This window comes from Mustela nigripes, chromosome 12 (assembly GCF_022355385.1).
Source record: "Mustela nigripes isolate SB6536 chromosome 12, MUSNIG.SB6536, whole genome shotgun sequence".
NCBI classification, from domain to species: Eukaryota; Metazoa; Chordata; class Mammalia; order Carnivora; family Mustelidae; genus Mustela; species Mustela nigripes.
In genome coordinates, this window is record NC_081568.1 from 57122355 (window position 1) to 57139078 (window position 16724).

At 42.7% G+C, this 16724-nt stretch overlaps 1 protein-coding gene across 1 annotated transcript in view; it reads left to right on the plus strand.

Annotated features, from left to right (window-relative positions):
- TENM2 (teneurin transmembrane protein 2) overlaps nt 1-16724 on the plus strand; it is a 479009-nt gene that overhangs the window by 100859 nt on the left and 361426 nt on the right. Inside the window, exons 2-3 of the mRNA XM_059416332.1 lie at nt 793-929; nt 2024-2233. Of these exons, the coding sequence (XP_059272315.1) occupies nt 793-929; nt 2024-2233 (347 nt within the window). The remainder of the gene's footprint in view (nt 1-792; nt 930-2023; nt 2234-16724) is intronic.

A 16724-nucleotide genomic window follows, 5' to 3' on the forward strand; every position in this document is an offset into this window, starting at 1 on the left:
TCTCTTATTTCCTGTCTCTTTCCAAAACTCCCACTCTCCAAAAAGTAACAGACTAGCGGTTGGTGGCTCTGTCCTATTGTCTGGCGAGTTTCCTCTTACCAGAAGTCCCTCTCCTTTTCTCTCAAAAACTGCTCAGGCATCAACTTCTCCAGGCATCTTTGTTGCATTGTCCACCCTTGCCTCTGCCTGGCCAGGCTGGACCACGTGTCCTTCTTCCTGCCTCCACAGCACCGTGTGTCCACATGCCACTCTCCTCTTTATTACCTGCTACTGAAATGATGTACTTAACCTGTCTGCCTCCCCCACTTGACTGTGAGTTCTCTGAGGGCATCAATGATGCCTTGCTCATTTTTGTCTTCTCAAGGTCCAGCAGAGTATACATAAGAGGCACTCCCATTTTACTGAAGTAAATTGATCAATCCGTAACATTTAATGCACCGAGGAATAGATCAGGAAAGACAGGTATAAAAGTGCAACAAGAAATAGCATCCATCTGATGCCTGAAAATGTATTTGCATATATAGGACATTGAAAAGCAGGAAAACACATTTCTTCTGACTCTGACACTTCCTGCCGGAGTTGAAACTCTAACCGGATTCTTGAGTTTGCTTTCTCGACACCTTACCCTTCTTTCCACACCTCCAGCTTTTTGGGCATATCCCGTGGGCTGCTACTCTTGGCTCATTTTTCTGAGCTTCCCAAATGAACACACCAGCAGGCAAGCAATCGCAAGGACCCCAGCACATAAGGATGAATCAGGTGAAAGTACACACAGCAATTATCTTCACTCAGCAACGTGGCTGCCAGGAGCTCCCCGCCGTGTGAAAGAGAGGTTGCAGCAGCCTTCTGTGTAGAAGAAGAACTTTTTGAATCAAGGGCAGCTCCAAGTTACTGCCCACCACCTGCCGGGCTGGCTGTTCCTCCTCATGGTACAGAGCAGCTGTGCTTTGTAGGAATTCCCCCATGATCTGCAAAACAGGACAAAAATGAAAACAAAATGGTGGTCAGGAGAATGGGGGGATTGGCCAATCCTTTAGGATGCACATATGTAGCCCTTTCTACTTCTACCCTAAATGAATTAATTTGGTTAGAGTCTATCTTGTTCATTTGCTCATTCATTCAACAGGTGCTATTCCTCAGGAAAATTGGGGGCACGGGGGGCAGGGAGTCATGTAGACAGGTGTCCACCTTCAGATTGTAGTAAGGACTATAAAAAGACTAAAAGGGTGGAATGCATGGGCGAGAAACTTGGAAAAAGGCAAACAGGAAAAGTTTCAAGAGAAGGGGCAGGCTTGTGAGTATCAGCGAGGCAGTGGGTGCGGAGAATATTCCACAGAGGAAATGGGAAGCAGAAAGACTCAGAAGACAGAAGGGTGTTTCATGCTGAAGCAAGAGAGGGAAAGACAGCCACATTGGCTGGGGAACACGGGGCTGAGTGGAGAGTGGTAAGGCCACTGTTGGGGAAGAAAGGGGAGGCAGTTGGTGTCAGAGGACTCAGGACATGGTCATAAGGAGTCATCATAAGACGTTTCAGTTTCCTTCCACATGTAGCGGGAAACCGTGGGAGGGTGCCAAGCAGGAGAGCGATGAGACCTGACTTCTGTCTTGAAAATATTATTCTGGCTGCTGTGGAGAAGGGATGGGGAGTAGGTGGGTGTCTGGCATGACGGGAAGCAGAGAGATCAGCGAGATGGTCCAGTGAGAGACAATGTGGGATCCTAGTAGGACTGTGGTAGGGAAGACAGAAGGAAATGGATGTTTTCCTGACAGGTTGCACTGCAGCTGTCTAGATGGATATTTCCATGCATGCCCCTTTTGTGAGACACACAGCTACCTGCAGGATGAATTTGGACATTTGGAGAAACATCCAACCGCTTGAAAAAACATTCATCTGGAGCATTTCTTTCTTTCTTTTTTTTCTTTGTTTGGATATTTATATGGTGAGGTGGTTTCAATGTAACTTTCTCTGGATGCTCTCATGACACTCATTGCTGACCTTTGACCCCTCTGTCCTCTTTCCCAGGTCGTCCCATTCCACCTCCATCCTCGTCTAGCCTCCTCCCATCTGCTCAGCTGCCTAGCTCTCATAATCCTCCACCAGTTAGCTGCCAGATGCCATTGCTAGACAGCAACACTTCCCATCAAATCATGGACACCAACCCTGATGAGGAGTTCTCCCCCAATTCATACCTGCTCAGAGCATGCTCAGGGCCCCAGCAAGCCTCCAGCAGTGGTAAGGAAACTGTGGCGTCTGAATGCGCGCTGTTGTCTGTGTGACATTCTCGAGTCTCTGGCGAAATGACAGCCCTGAATGGAGGGCTGGGGAGAAGGTGGTGTGGGGAGCATCAGGTGAAACGCGCCTGTCGCTTTGTGGCATTACGGCTCCAGGATACATTTATTGAAGGTCACAGTTACTGGCGAGGTTTTGCTTATCGTACGAGGGCTTGGGCCTCCTTCCGTGGGAGGAATTTGCCCACTGCTGCACACGAGAGCTTGCAGGTCTCAAAGGTGAAGTGCAGAGAGACAATGGAATATTGAATTTTGTATTACTACAATTCTGGTCATAGCCGAATGACCCTGGACACCCTCACGTGCCCAATTTGTGTGCATTTCAGATCTCTTGGTTTTTGATGGTTGGCTTCTGACTTTTTTTTAACTTGCTTGTTTAGATGATTTTGTGATTAAAATGCATTCGCTTGACATGAATACTGAATGCCTTGCCAAGTCTGAAGTGTTCCGGGGGGTGGGGGGGATGGTGACCTCTCCTCTAACCCTCTGCATGTGCCACTCCACTTGAATTTAACAGCCTGATCGCATGGTACCACAATAAATCCTACCTCTGAAACCCGAGTTCTCATTGTGGTTTTCCCTCGCCCTGAGCAAAGGGACTGGTCACAAGGTTCTGCTCACCTTTGAGGATTTTGTGGCTCCTGCCTCAGCTCCCAGTCTCTAGATCTTGGGTAGAATTACCCCAAGCTCAGCAATAATCATGCCTTATTTTGATTTGCCTTATTGGTGAAAGGTTCACAAAATACATGAACACAGGAGCGGGCCACACCAAGGGTTAATGACCCGTGTCCCAAGGAGAGACAATTGCCGAAATTAATTGCTCTTGAACCAATGGCTTTGGAGTTATCTTCTGAACTGGCCAGTCGTGGTGATCATTAATATATCCCATCAAAGGCAGAATAGAGCTTCCCACGCCAAGAGTGTACCTTGATAAGTTTGGGTTTTGGCTTCACCCATGAGAATATGCTACCACTGGCCTCAACCCCTACAATTAGAGAGGACCTCCCAAGCACACTGAAGATGATGCGTTCTGAAGATGGAATGATGGACTGCTACTTATCATGGCCCATGCCCTTCTTCAAAGCCAGGCCTGATATATTTAGTAAACTCGTATTCTTTTTCAAAAAAATTACCTAATCAAATCTCTCATCAAATGAGCAATCCATTGTTGATATTATGAAGGCCTTTAATCTACCATAAATCTTTATTAGAACTCATCAGAGCTTCTAGTTTGAGAGAAATGTGATTATGGCACTCTTAAAATGACATTACATCATTGGGGTGATTGGTTTATCATTTGGAGAAGAGACATCAATCATAACTAGCATAACCACACAGTAAATGAATTCAACCTTTCTACCGCGGAACAATGACACTGTAATTGCTCAAAATCAGGCTTAAAATGAAATCGGAAAATGCTCTTTCTTCAAATGTGATGTTAACTTAATGGAATATATTATGAAAAATCATGTTTGAGGAAATTCTATATAATTAAAAATATGTGGAAATACATTCCCTTTTTTCTTTCATTGGAACCTGATTTTAGCTACAGAGCCATTTTTTTTTCTTTCTTTCTTTCCTTTTTCTTTTTTTTTTTTTTTTTTTGCTGCAGAGATTATGTTGCATTTAATTGAACTATCCTCGCTTATGTTTTGCTGCTTTTTATTTCATACTATGTAATCGTGATGAATATTGTATTATGAAGGACAAGAGGCTTTTGAAATGAGGTGCACCTGCTGATAGCTTTTTAAGAACAGACAATTATTAGGGAGAAAATGAGCTTTTAAAAACTATATCCTTTTATGCATATATGGATAGCCAGGCAAAGATGATTTCCAGAAGAGAGGTCAGTTTGTATCTTAGGGCCACCCGGAATGTTTTTTCAGTGATAGCACTGAGAGATTTCTTTTCTTTTTGATATCATATCAGATTATAAGTTATTGATAGGGTGCTTTTGTTGGCTTTCTGCCTAATCAAGACCTTATTTTGGGGGAAGAACAGATCTGTGCATTCAGAGTCAAACTTGGCCGTTTTTCATCACTCACATCAATTTGTTCAGCTCATTTAAGATTGATAGCAATGCAAGCTTCAGTAACAGGGGGAAATGCTGCAGAATATTTGAGGGTCCATTTTCATCCCAAACAAGAGCTGTGTGGGTATGATTTCTTCACCTGAGGGGTGATGACCCAATTGCGCAATACTCTTGTTTTCAGCAGGTGCTTATCTGAAAACTTGTTGAAGCTCTGGCCACCAGGCAGTCATTCAAAACTCTTGACTGTTAGCTAAGTAAGTGCAAATCGAGTGCAAAAATGTGTGCTCTTAGGGGTGTGTGTGTGTGTGTGTGTGTGTATGTCTTTGTCTTGTGGAATGGATTTGTGGAATGGATTTGGGGTCCAGGATGAATTGGAGATTCTAACAAGATCAAAATGCAGTTGCCATGAATTTAAATTTGACATAAAGGATTGAAAATAGAGTTTGACACAGAAGATGCAAAGTACAGAGTGGTGCTGGGTGTTCTGAATTGAATGTGATGAAAGGGGCTGGATTTTCCCGTAGGTGCCTTGGCACAAACGAGACGACCATGTGCGTGGCTGTGTTCTGTTTAGCTGGTTAATCGCACAGAATTTTTTTAAGCTGGTCTCTTGTCAGGGACCTTGTGTTCTGAAGATCTGGTAGCAGTTTGACCTTTGTCTCTTTCTTAGGTGAAATAAAATCTCTTCCAGCATGTCCAGCTCATACATGACAGTAAAAAATTTATTTGCAGCTGTCCTCTTGTTGTTGCTGTTAATACTTGACATCAGTGAGGCCCATCACTAAGGAGAGCCACTGCGCACATTTCCTGCCCAAAGTGCCTCTATTCTAAAGAGACAAACCCGACATAAACTACACAACTAAAATGTTTCTGACAACATGAAAACATCCTCAAAGCAACAACAAAACTTCACCTTTATGACTTGACTGTCATTATTTTCCTTGACTGTAGCACATTCTTTAGTGGACGATACAAAAACCTGGATGCCTCTGGAGCCAAATTGCTCTAACATCCAATCTATGCCAATTGAGCAGGTATCCAGGAAGAGCCAGCGAGTTGCTTTGAAGAGGGGCGCTTTCCTTTCCCTTCAAGCATTTTCTTCCAGATAGCTGAGCTCTCCGTGTTCTGACCTTCTGCCAGGGAGGGCTGCTTGTATAGGGAAGCACAATTTCAAATCCTATGAAATAACTCATCTGGAAAAAAATTAAAAAATCTGGATCCCAGCAGCGGCATAATGGAGGCTCCGGCAGATGGAGGAATGACACCCTTCCAAATCAGGATAGGGTTTGCAGTTTGCTGTCAGCCTACAAGGCAGAAAATACACGTGCACCACATTAGAATCTTAAAACATTGGCTCACCTCCCCTCTCATAAATGGTTGAGTTTTTTGTTTTTGAAGTCTAAGGAAAGGGTTTGGAACTCTCATTAGTAACATCAGACTACAGAGAAGAGATGTAATCGAGGTGCTTCTGCCAGGACCCTTTCAGAGGGTCCTATGTGCCAAAGGAGTTGTCCCAGTTGGAAAGTCTCTGTCACTGAGTGCATTAAAGGTGCCTGAGTGCCCCCCCTCACCTTTTTTAGGCAATGTCTTAATTACTAATGAAAATAGTACATCAAAATAAGCAAGCTTCAGGTTTCCTTGAGTGGTCCAAGAATTCAGTTGCTTACCTAACTTAATGATTGTCTTATTTATTTAGTGTCATAAAGCAGAAGCTTCCTTTTTGCATTCGTTTCTTCAAGCAGCCATCCGTTCATTGTTCATTCCTTTCCTTACGTCTCCCCCATAATGTGTGACTCTAAATGGAAAACTATAACTAGATGTCACAGTAAGGGTGAAGGGAAAAAACACAGCAGGGCTGGAAACAGACATGTAGCCTCATATGTAAAATACTGTTCCATTATTTAAGATAGACAGAAAACTTGATTCTGAGCTTCCTAGGAACCAAAGTGAAAAGGGAAACACAGATAAGATAAGATGCATAACATCCATGAGAAAACAAAACAAAACACATATCAACTGCTTTCAGGAAAACTCTATGAATCCTCATAAGGAGTCCAGAAAGAAATTTGTCTTAAAAGAGATAATGTGTCATCCCCAATGCCTGAAATCTCAGTAACCTGCCATAATGTACACGCTAAAGAATTTCCTGTCAAAATTTCTTGTAAACGCCCTCCACATAAGAAATAGAAAACACTTTGAGTTAAAAGGCAATTCTACAAATACCCAAACATTGCCCAACTAGGGATAAAACTTGACTTGATCCATGGATCAACCTTAGTTTTACTAAAGGGCCACATACACTGCATTCCCATTGGCAATGGGACTTAAATATCATTGCTCAGAACTGAATTTTTATGGGAGTTAACTGACTTTGAGGTTGTAGTCAGAACTCTAAAAACATATGTTCTAGGTTACAAATTTGACTTGACAGCTATAGAAATGGAAAAACTTTGATCCTCTGATGAATACTAAAGCCCACCATTCTAGGACAGCCTTCACACATCTGGGCCCCAACCCACCATCCGTGGGGCTGGATTTGGGATGAGCAAGTACAGGGCCCCCAGAATTTTTTTAAGTCAATGAAACTTCTTATATATTTTGGGTTTGGGCAAGTTTTTTTTCCTCTAACACATTATAAATTCTCTTTCCTTCTTAAGCAGCTAGGCTCACTGTAATTTAATTTAGTTCTGGGTTTTCTGAAAAGCTCACAGCAGTTACTATGCACACTGATGATCGTACTGTGCTGATAATATGGACTCATTTTTTAAAAGTCTGTACTTGGCGAGGTGCTACCTCGCCTGATGTAACTGCATGTAAACTTTGTCCTCTGTTCTCTACAGGCTTTGCTCTCTCTTCTTGGCTTCATTCCATTGCTCAGAAACCTTCACTGCAGGGTTTCTGATCTCCCGTTCATAGTAGATGCTCAATATTCATTAAATAAATTAGTTAGCCGATATCTTTAGTGACTCCTTCGTTTTATCAATTTACTGCTTTTCATCGTGTATGATGGGGTGGGGGGAATGGATAATTTAAGGAGGCACAGCAGATCAGAATGTCCCAGCATGGGGAAATACATTTTACAAAATATATTCCATATAGCTATTTTGTGTCATGTTCTATCTGTTTTTAGGTACTTTAGAACTTTACAGTTCCTCTGTATATGAGAAGTTTTCGAAAAACCCTGCTTCGGTATATCACTAGAAGTAGTAGCAAGGCCAGCACAAAGAACCTGGAGGAGTCCGGGGTGGGACTCCTGACTGGAGAGGCTGCCCCTGTCTGGGAGAGGCTTCCTTCTTCACTCATGATTTTGTGGTTAGGACATCAACTCCCAGCATCCTTCCCTTTATCACATTGAGTTTGTTTTGCGCATGAGCCACTTGGTTCAAAAATCTTCCCGGGGGTCAACCTGGATATCTGAACCAGATGTTCAGGGCTCCCTATAAACCCTTCCTGGTGCCCAGGCAGAGGTTGGCCCTGGCTGCTTCTCCTCCAGAGGAGTTCCCAGCCTCCTGGGCAGTGTGGACAAGTCCAGAAAGCCATCTCAAGGCTGTGGAGGTCACAGAGACAGCCCCTGCCCCTGCTCCAAATGTGCAGCCACACAGGGTTTGGCTCTCTGCCTGAGATCCTTTTCTTCCTTTCATGTTAGCTCGTATGCTAAGCACTTTATTCCTTCCTTCATTTGCTTGTATTTGTTCCCTACCACATCCCAATATGCAGTAAGGTCTTCCTAATGTACCCATTTTATGGATGAAACAACTGTAGCACAGAGAAATTAAGTAACTTGCCCAAATCACAAAGCTGGGAAGTGAAGGACCTGTGTTTCAAATCCAAACTTCCTAATTTCAGAGACTTTTCCCCTCGGGACTCTCTTAAATGTTACCCTCTAAAATTTTTGTGTAGCTTACTGAGATACACAGAATGCACTGAAAACATTATCTTAAGGGGCAGGGGTTATAGTTTTTTAAAAGTTGAAAAAACGTACAGCATCACAAAATACTCTTCTCTGCTTGAAAAGCACCCATATCCCCACACTATTCTCCTAGACTTTGGCTTATTAATTCCAGAGGGTTCAGGAACTATGCTTTTATGGCTCCCTTCAAGAGATTCCTCTAGTCTCAAGTTCAGGGAGCATGAACGTGACAGTGAGGCTCCAAAGTGGAAGTTGGGGAGCTTGGGTCTTCTCTGTTCGGTCCCTAACTCACAACTTGATCTTTGGCAAATCATTCAGTTGTCCTGTGCTTCTGCTTCTCTCCCTTTCAAGGTTGGCCTTTGGTCCCAAAGGTCCATTCTTGCTCTACCATTCTGTTTGTACATTCCTTGTGTCATGCTTGTCCTGGATGTTCCAGCTACAGGCCCCCCAAATCCCCCTTCCCGGACAGTGCGGATTTCACTCCACCCTCTAGACCAGTGACAAAACAGACCTATAGGGTCATGCAGAACAGCTCCTTGCAGTTTTCCTGCAGAAATTGAGAAACATGATCTAGGGTCCTGTAACACTTGGCTGAAAATGTTGAAAGCACTCCCAGCGGCAAGTGGAAAAAGCATAGTGCCTCCAGCATGGACCCAGGCTCCTCGAGGCTCACCCTGGCCTCTGAAACTCTGTCTCCCACCCTGAGGATTGGGAATTGATGGTTCTCAGGACTCTCCTGACACTGGTAACTGACCCAGGAGCATAGCACACAGAGATCAGACCTCCCCCCACCCCCGCCCATGTGTGCCTTCTTGCAACACAGACACACTTTTTGATTGAAAGTCCAGCAATTTCCAACCACTAGGGCTGGGACTGCTCATCTGCACCATGGTGCAAATGAGCACACAGGCAAGATGGACAGGTAATTCCTTTGGAGATGCGCAGCAGAGAAGTGACATATGGCAGAGAACTGCTCCTCTTCAGCAAATAATCTTGCTATTGACAAAATTCCCAAGGTCGATAAGCATTGTGTACATTCTACCTCTCCATCTCTGTCCCTGCTCCTTGGTACATACAAAAAGATGTCCTGGGCCAAGCCCAGAGAATAGGAGCTATATGCCACATCTTAACAGTTTCCTGCCCTAACAATTTTTACCCAGAACGTCAGCTTCTCCTGAATTCCCTTAAAGAGTGCATTTAATCCTAAACAGCTTCCTTCAGACTGTTGAATAGCCACTTTAAAATGCGACCCCAATCCCTTATTAGAGATCTCTCGATTCTCTGTTGAATGAAAAGATTTCTTTTACCAATAGGCAGTTTCAACAGAAGTTACAGTCCTAGCCTCTGTAAATCTCTTGATCTCTCCCCAAAATAATAAAGAATAACCATATTCTTAAGAGTTGGACTCTAATGTCCCTACAACTTGGATTCAAATTATAGCTCAGCCTCAACCAATTTCTAACATTATGATCTTGAATAATGTAATAGGTCTTCCATTTTTTTAAACCTCTAAAACAGATAATACAAGTAATAAAACGTTGACTTTTTAAGAATATTAAATAGCATTCTTTTGCATTAAGTAACTTGAAAGGAAACTTAGTTGGAACAAAGGTGAAGTTTGATATTATTTACTTTTTAACTTAGCATTAGCTTATTGCAATGACATATATAACAGGAAATTTCCCATTTTTACTATTATTAAGCATACGGTTCTGTGGCATTAAGTGCATTCACATTGTTGGGTAACCATCTCCACCATCCATCCCAAACATCTTAATCTTCCCCACCAGAAACTCTGTGCTCATTAAACACTAACTCTGTCCCTCCCCTTACCTGGCAATCCCCCTACCACCACTGTATTATTTTGAATAATACAGTGAATGAATCCGACTACTCTAGGTACCTCCTGGAAGAGGGACCATACAATATGTGTCCTCTTGTGACTTATTTCACTTAGTACAGTGTCTTTACGATTCATCCATGCTGTAACATATGTCAGAATCTCCTACCTTTTTAAGCTGAACAGTATTCCTTTGTATGTCTATACCACGTTTTGTTTATTCATTCATCGGTCAATGGACACTTGGGTTGTTTCTACCTTTTGGCTGTTGTGAATAATCCTGCTATGAACATGGGCATACCGATAACTGTTCCAGGACCTGCTTTGATTTCTCTTGGGTATATACCCAGAAGTAGAATCACTGAATCATACGGTAATTCTATGTTTAATTTTTTGAGGACTTGCCATACTGCTTCCCATGGTGCCGTTTTACATTTCTCCAGCAATACACATGGGTTACAATTTCTCTACATCCTTGCTAATGCTCATTTTCTGTTTTCCTTTTTTATTAGAATAGCTATTCTAATGAGCATAAGGGGATATACCATTGATTGCATTTTTCTAATGATTAGTAATCTTGAGCATCTTTTCATGTACTTATTGGCCATTTGCTTGTCATCTTTGGAGAAATATCTACTCCAATCTTTTGCCTACTTTTTAAAAGGTGGCTTGCTCTTTGTTGTTGAATTGGAGTTCGTTATATACTCTGGATATCAATCACATAGTAGAAATACGATTTGCAAATATTTGCTCCCATTCTGCAGGTTGCCTTTTCACTCTGTTGAGTGTCCTTTGGTAATCAAAGTTTTTTTTTAAATTTTGCTGTCCACCTTCCTACCTTTTTTTTTTTTTTTTTTTTTTGCCTGTGATTTGAGTGTCTTATAACAAACATTTTAAGGCAACCATTTTGTTAATATATATTTTATATAAATGATAGCTTCTTTAATCCCTACAACTGAGACATAGAAAAGTAGCTCTAGGTGCTGGGAACAAGTCTGACACTAACATCTAGGCATAGGTGCTGTTAGGAGCTAGTCTGGCATTCCTGGCTGGGTCATGGTGTTCTCTCCTTGAGCAAAAACAATCTTGGAGAACACCAGCACTCAAGAAGGCCACTCTGTGACTAGGATGAAATAACACCACTTAATACTACTGCCTAAACATGGACAGAAACAGAGTTACTATCCCAAACACAAAAATTCAAAATGTTCTCCTTTCCATGCTAAAATGAATGACTGTTCTTTCTTTACCTATTACAGCATTAGCCTCTTCTTGTTAGCCCTTCCTCTAGATACAATACATTGAGAAGGCAGATCACAGAATCATTCCCTCTCTGACAGCACCAAATGCAGAGTGAACCTGTTTCCTTGAGTCTTCTCTAAAGTCATGTAACAACAGCCCTTTGTTAATACCCTCCTACTAAAGCCCCCAGGGTTCCCCATTGTGTGTCTTTAGCCTCCTTGCAGTGAGTGAATGAACCCAACTTTGTTTGACCACACCGTGCTTTGTGGTGTTTTGTCTGGAGGACACTGACACCATTGCACTGTGTATCACTATTATCCATGTTCTACAGAAGGGAAAACTATGGCACAGAGACGTTAGGTAACTTGCCCAAGGATACATAGCAATTAAATAGTACAATGGGAACGTGACCCAAAGGAATCGGTCTCCACAGTGATGAGTGCATAGAAATGAAACTAAATTGGAAAAAGATGACTCCAGAAAAAAATACTCAAGAAATTAAAAAATACTCCTCATTGACTACACGTTCAGCTCCGAATAGCATTTACATGGATAATAAAGTTAATGTTGAATAACAATCCAAGCATCATCAAAGAAAGATGGGGAGATAGAAAAGGTACATATGTGGATTGGGCAGGTAGAGCAAAAAGCCTAGATTGAAAATGCAAGAAATAGCAGCAAAACATGATATTTATAGACCTAGAGATAAATACCAGAATAATCAGCTAAAAAAAAAAAAAAAAAAAGAAAGAAAGGTAAATGTGGTTGCCTCTGGGAAAGAAAAACTTGGTGATGGAAAATGATTGCTATTTTTGAACCAAACATTATATACATATTTGATTATTTAAACTCAATTCATTTTAAAAATTTTGATGAAAAGAAAACATTCTGAAGAAAGGACAAAAGATGAAGCATGCAGAACCCTTTGTACAATATCAGAATCTCCAATGGGTTGCTGTTCGGTATTCTCGGACCTATTGTCATTCAACAGATAGGTATTGATTAGGGGCTGTGTGTTTGAGACAGTACGAGGTGTTGTGAACTTGAATGGTTAGGGGCTGGAGCATCTTCATCAAACCTATAAATCTATTTCTCCTTCTGTTGACTAGGGAGCCCTGTGGAGTTGTTAGGACTTAACTCTTTATCCCAACCTAGCCCCCAGCCTTACTAAAAAATCCCAGGCTGAGGATGGCATGAACCAGAGAGGATAACGGAACTACCATGCTTCCTCATGAAGTACCCATCCCAGTACAGGCCCCATCTCTTACCCAAAGCTTTCCTAACCAACTCTGCCCAACTAGAGCCAGAGTCAGAAGTGCATAACAATCTTATAGTCTGCCTTATTCAATTTAGCACCTCATTACATTCTGATTTGTAATATTCTCTTGGTATTTCATGCATATAAGTCACTGTGTCAACATTAAATTGTCACCACTTAAAGACAAGGGTCATTTCTCTGGTCTCTCTGTATCATTTAACATTTGGTGCAGGTCGAGATGCATTCCAAGACATCTTTATTGATCCAACTTTAGACGGATTGTGGTAGACAGGAGCATTAAAATGCAGATGCATCCTTGGTAGGGCCTTCCTACTTGGGCTTGTTGACTGCAGGTCATTGTAATGTTTTTAGACCTAAGATCATCTGTGATTGTGGGTGTGAGCTTGATCACGGTTAGAGAGAACAGAAGAGGGTGCCATATGGTGCGATGAGAAAAGAAGCATGTTTGCCCAATCTATTGTCTTCCTTGGATCTAAGGAATATTTCTTTTTTTGTTCTTTTTAGTAGCTGCTGTCTTTTGTGTTAGTTCCTTTGTGTTAGTTGCCTCTAATGCTTAGTTTTTGGTGGCACAACCATAATCTCTAGGTACTGGCCTAGTAAATGCATGGTCTTGGCAATCTGTGTTCGTTTCCTATGGCTCCTGTTATAAGGCGCCCCAAATGGGATGGTTTGAACAGCAGAAATTTTTTCCTTAACAATTCTAGCAGTTCTAGAAGCTAAAAGTCCAAAATCGTGGTGTTGGTTGGTTCACACCCTGTCCAAAGGCTCTCAGGGAAAATCCTTTCTTCACTCTCCTGGCTGCAGATGGTTGCCAGCAATCGTTGGCCTCCTTGGTTGTAGCAAAGGACTATCTCTGCCTCCACCCTCCCGTGGCTGCCTTCTCTCTGTGTGTGTCTCGGAGTCTCCAAATCTCTTTCTCCTTATAAGGATACCAGTGATTGGATTTAGGGCTCACTCTAATCCAGTACAACCTCATCTTAATTACAATTGCTAAGACCCTATTTCCAAATAAGATCACATTCACTGATACCAAGGGTTAGGACTTCAACATATTTTTTTCAGGGACACAATTGAACACACAGCTGCATCCAGCTGAATAGGAAGTAGGACAAAGCTACTGGATGTTGTATGTGGGAATAGAGCTCAAAGCCTCATTTCTTACTTCTGCCACAATGGGGAAAGCATTGTCCCTCTTCTTTCCCTGCACTTGTGTTCTAAGTCCCATCTGATCTCACCTTCTTCCTGTATTAAGCATACCCTCTCTGGAGGATCTTTGCCAACGGGACTTAAACATGTAGAGAATTATTCCTCTCCTTGAAAAATTTCTTGGAGGTGTTCTCTGTCCTCTCTGCTCTCTCACTTCCCACATACTCTGCAACCTCTTATATTTACTTAGTTGTTCACTACTTTGATGACCTTCCCAATGGCCTCCTATTTGCTCTATCTAGTAAACATTTGCCCTCACGTCTCACACCTCCCTTCCTGACTGTTCCTTCCTCTTCAAATGCCCTTTCCTTTGGTATCTGTGGTTCTCCATTCTTCTCTTCCTCATTCCTTTGTTTCTGACCAATTCTGTCTTCCTATGAAGATCTTTTCTCTGTTTATCCCTTAAATGCCAAGGTATCTGTAAGTTACAACCCAGGCCCTTCTCCCTGTACTTTTTACACATGCTCCCACAGGAAGACCATTCACACTCAAAACTAAAATTATTGTTTATGACTTTATGACCCTGCTGTCCGTGTCTCTAGGTCAAATCTTTTACCTAATCTATTTAAATGCCCCCTGGATATTTCCACTAGGATGCCTGATAGACAGTTCAAATGCAACCATTTTGAAGTGAAACTTAACAGCTTGAAACCCAAACACATCTTGATTCTTCACGAGTCTCCTGCATCTCAGGGCGTGGCCCATCGTCCAATCATGAGCTCCCGTCCAAAACCTAGAAGGCATCTTTCCCACCCACCAATTCTACCTAGAATAAATTGCCAAACCTTATCAACTTTGACTCAGATATTTTTCGATCTCTACTGCTACTGCCCTAGCTCAAGTTAGTATTCTCTTCGGCCCAGAGAGCTGAGTGGTTCTGACTGATTCATCTTTCTTTTAGTCTGTCTGTCTGCTAAGCCCGTTCACAATTCAAGCCGCAGAGTGTCCTGACAGAATGTCTCTGCTGCTTAAAGCTCTTCAGTGGGGGGCAGCTGGGTGGCTCAGTTGCTTAGGCATCCGCCTTTGGCTCCTGTCATGAACCCAGCCCCGCATGGGCATGGGCTCCTTGCTCAGCAGGGAGCCTGCTTCTCCCTCTGCCTGCCCCTCCTGCCCTCGCTCACTCTCTCTCTCTCTCTCTCTCTCTCTCACACACACACACACACACATAAAATCTCTTTAAAAAATTAAAAACTAAAAAAAAAAAAAAAAAAAACCCACAAAATTCCCCCTTGTTCCCTGGGTATAGTCTATACCTCTAAGCCTCTCATAAAAGACTCCTGTGCCCCTTCCGCATCCCCATCTCTCAACACCCCTTCGCCCCCCCACACACAGTTTGAATATGCCGCAGCTGTGCCTTAGAGTCTCCGTGCGTGGTGCTCTTCTCCCCGAGAGACCTTTCTGATCGTCCCATTCTGGGTTAATCTCCCTTCCCATGTCTCTCTGTTATTGAACTGTCTGTGCCATATGACTGCCTTCAGCATCGGATTTAAGCTCTTTGAAGACAAGAATCAAATCTCCCTGTGTTCTGTTTTACTCTACACGTCCAGCCAGCATAGAGCCTAGCACATAGCGGACTCTCAAGAAATGTCAGGTGAATGAACAACAAATAGTGAGTAAAATCAAAGGATGGAGGGAAGGTGCTCAGACGATATTTTCAGTTTCTAAAGAATGGTCCCCAGCAAAGGAGCAGGGGCTGACCCTGGCTCGCAAGCTGTTGGCCTCATTCTGGCGTAGAATAGTAAAGTAGAAGGTAAAGTATGAAAAAGGTGTTTCTGGCGGATGACATAGGGCAGCCTGGTTGGCAAAGAAAGGCAAAAAGCCAATAAAGAAAGCAAATAGAGTTAATAGCTAAACTCTACAATCGGAAGAAACTGTCAGACACAGGAGGACTATAGTCATGTGGCACTTTTGAATGCCAGGACCGGCCTTTCCCAGATTCCCCACGGGCCCACTCCCCAAGGCAGTCATATGGCACAGACAGTTCAATAACAGAGAGACATGGGAAGGGAGATTAACCCAGAATGGGATTCCTATCAAATCTTTTGTTTTGCAATTTCTGTTGCTTATTGTCCTGATTTCTTGGCTAGTAAATCCCAAGATGAGAGGACGCACGCCTTCTTGATACGGAAGCATTTAGGCAGTTATCACTTAAATTAATGTTTTCTGCTGGAGTTGTATTTTAGTGGAAAACAATAATTGTTTCTAAGACAGCATCTTGGAGTTGAACCAATTCTATCAGTGAACACTCAACCATGGGAAGCTAACAATAAAGGCAGTGATCAATCGTTCCCTTCCTCCCCTCCCCACCCACCGCCCTGTCTTCTGCTCCAAAGGCAGACTCTGCATCCCTTTGCTTAAATTTTAAAAAATAAATAAATGAAGCCAGTGATGTCGCATCTTTTTAACAACTCAGCAGAACAGCCAGTGCCTCTGTGCAGAAATACCCCTGATGTGTCTTCATCACATTCCCCCATTCCTCATCATCACTTGGGCTTTACCAAGATTCATTCACGCAAGTGATGACCTTACAAATCCCTGCTTTCGAATTGTGTGATGTCCAACCGTGGACTGAGGAGTGGGGACAGGACTCGGATGCCTTCGTGCCCGCTCCCCAAATAGTGCTACAGTGCCTTCGGTGGCATTCACACTTGACTGGAATCACATTTCAATCTGTTCCATATGATTGGTTACTGTGTTTTCTTCCCATCTGTGGTAATGGAGCACTCTTTCCAAGTTCCCAAGCTTATTTTCATCTGAATGACCTTTCCCATCTCCCTGGGGCACCTCACCATTACCCAGTCACCCCTTCCAGTCTGCCTGCAAAAGATGCTGGTTTATACATTACTCTTTCTGCAGTAGCTGGTGCCTTTGATGCATTCCTATCAGAGACTGTATTGTTGCAGTAGAGGAGCGGTGGTCTTTACCA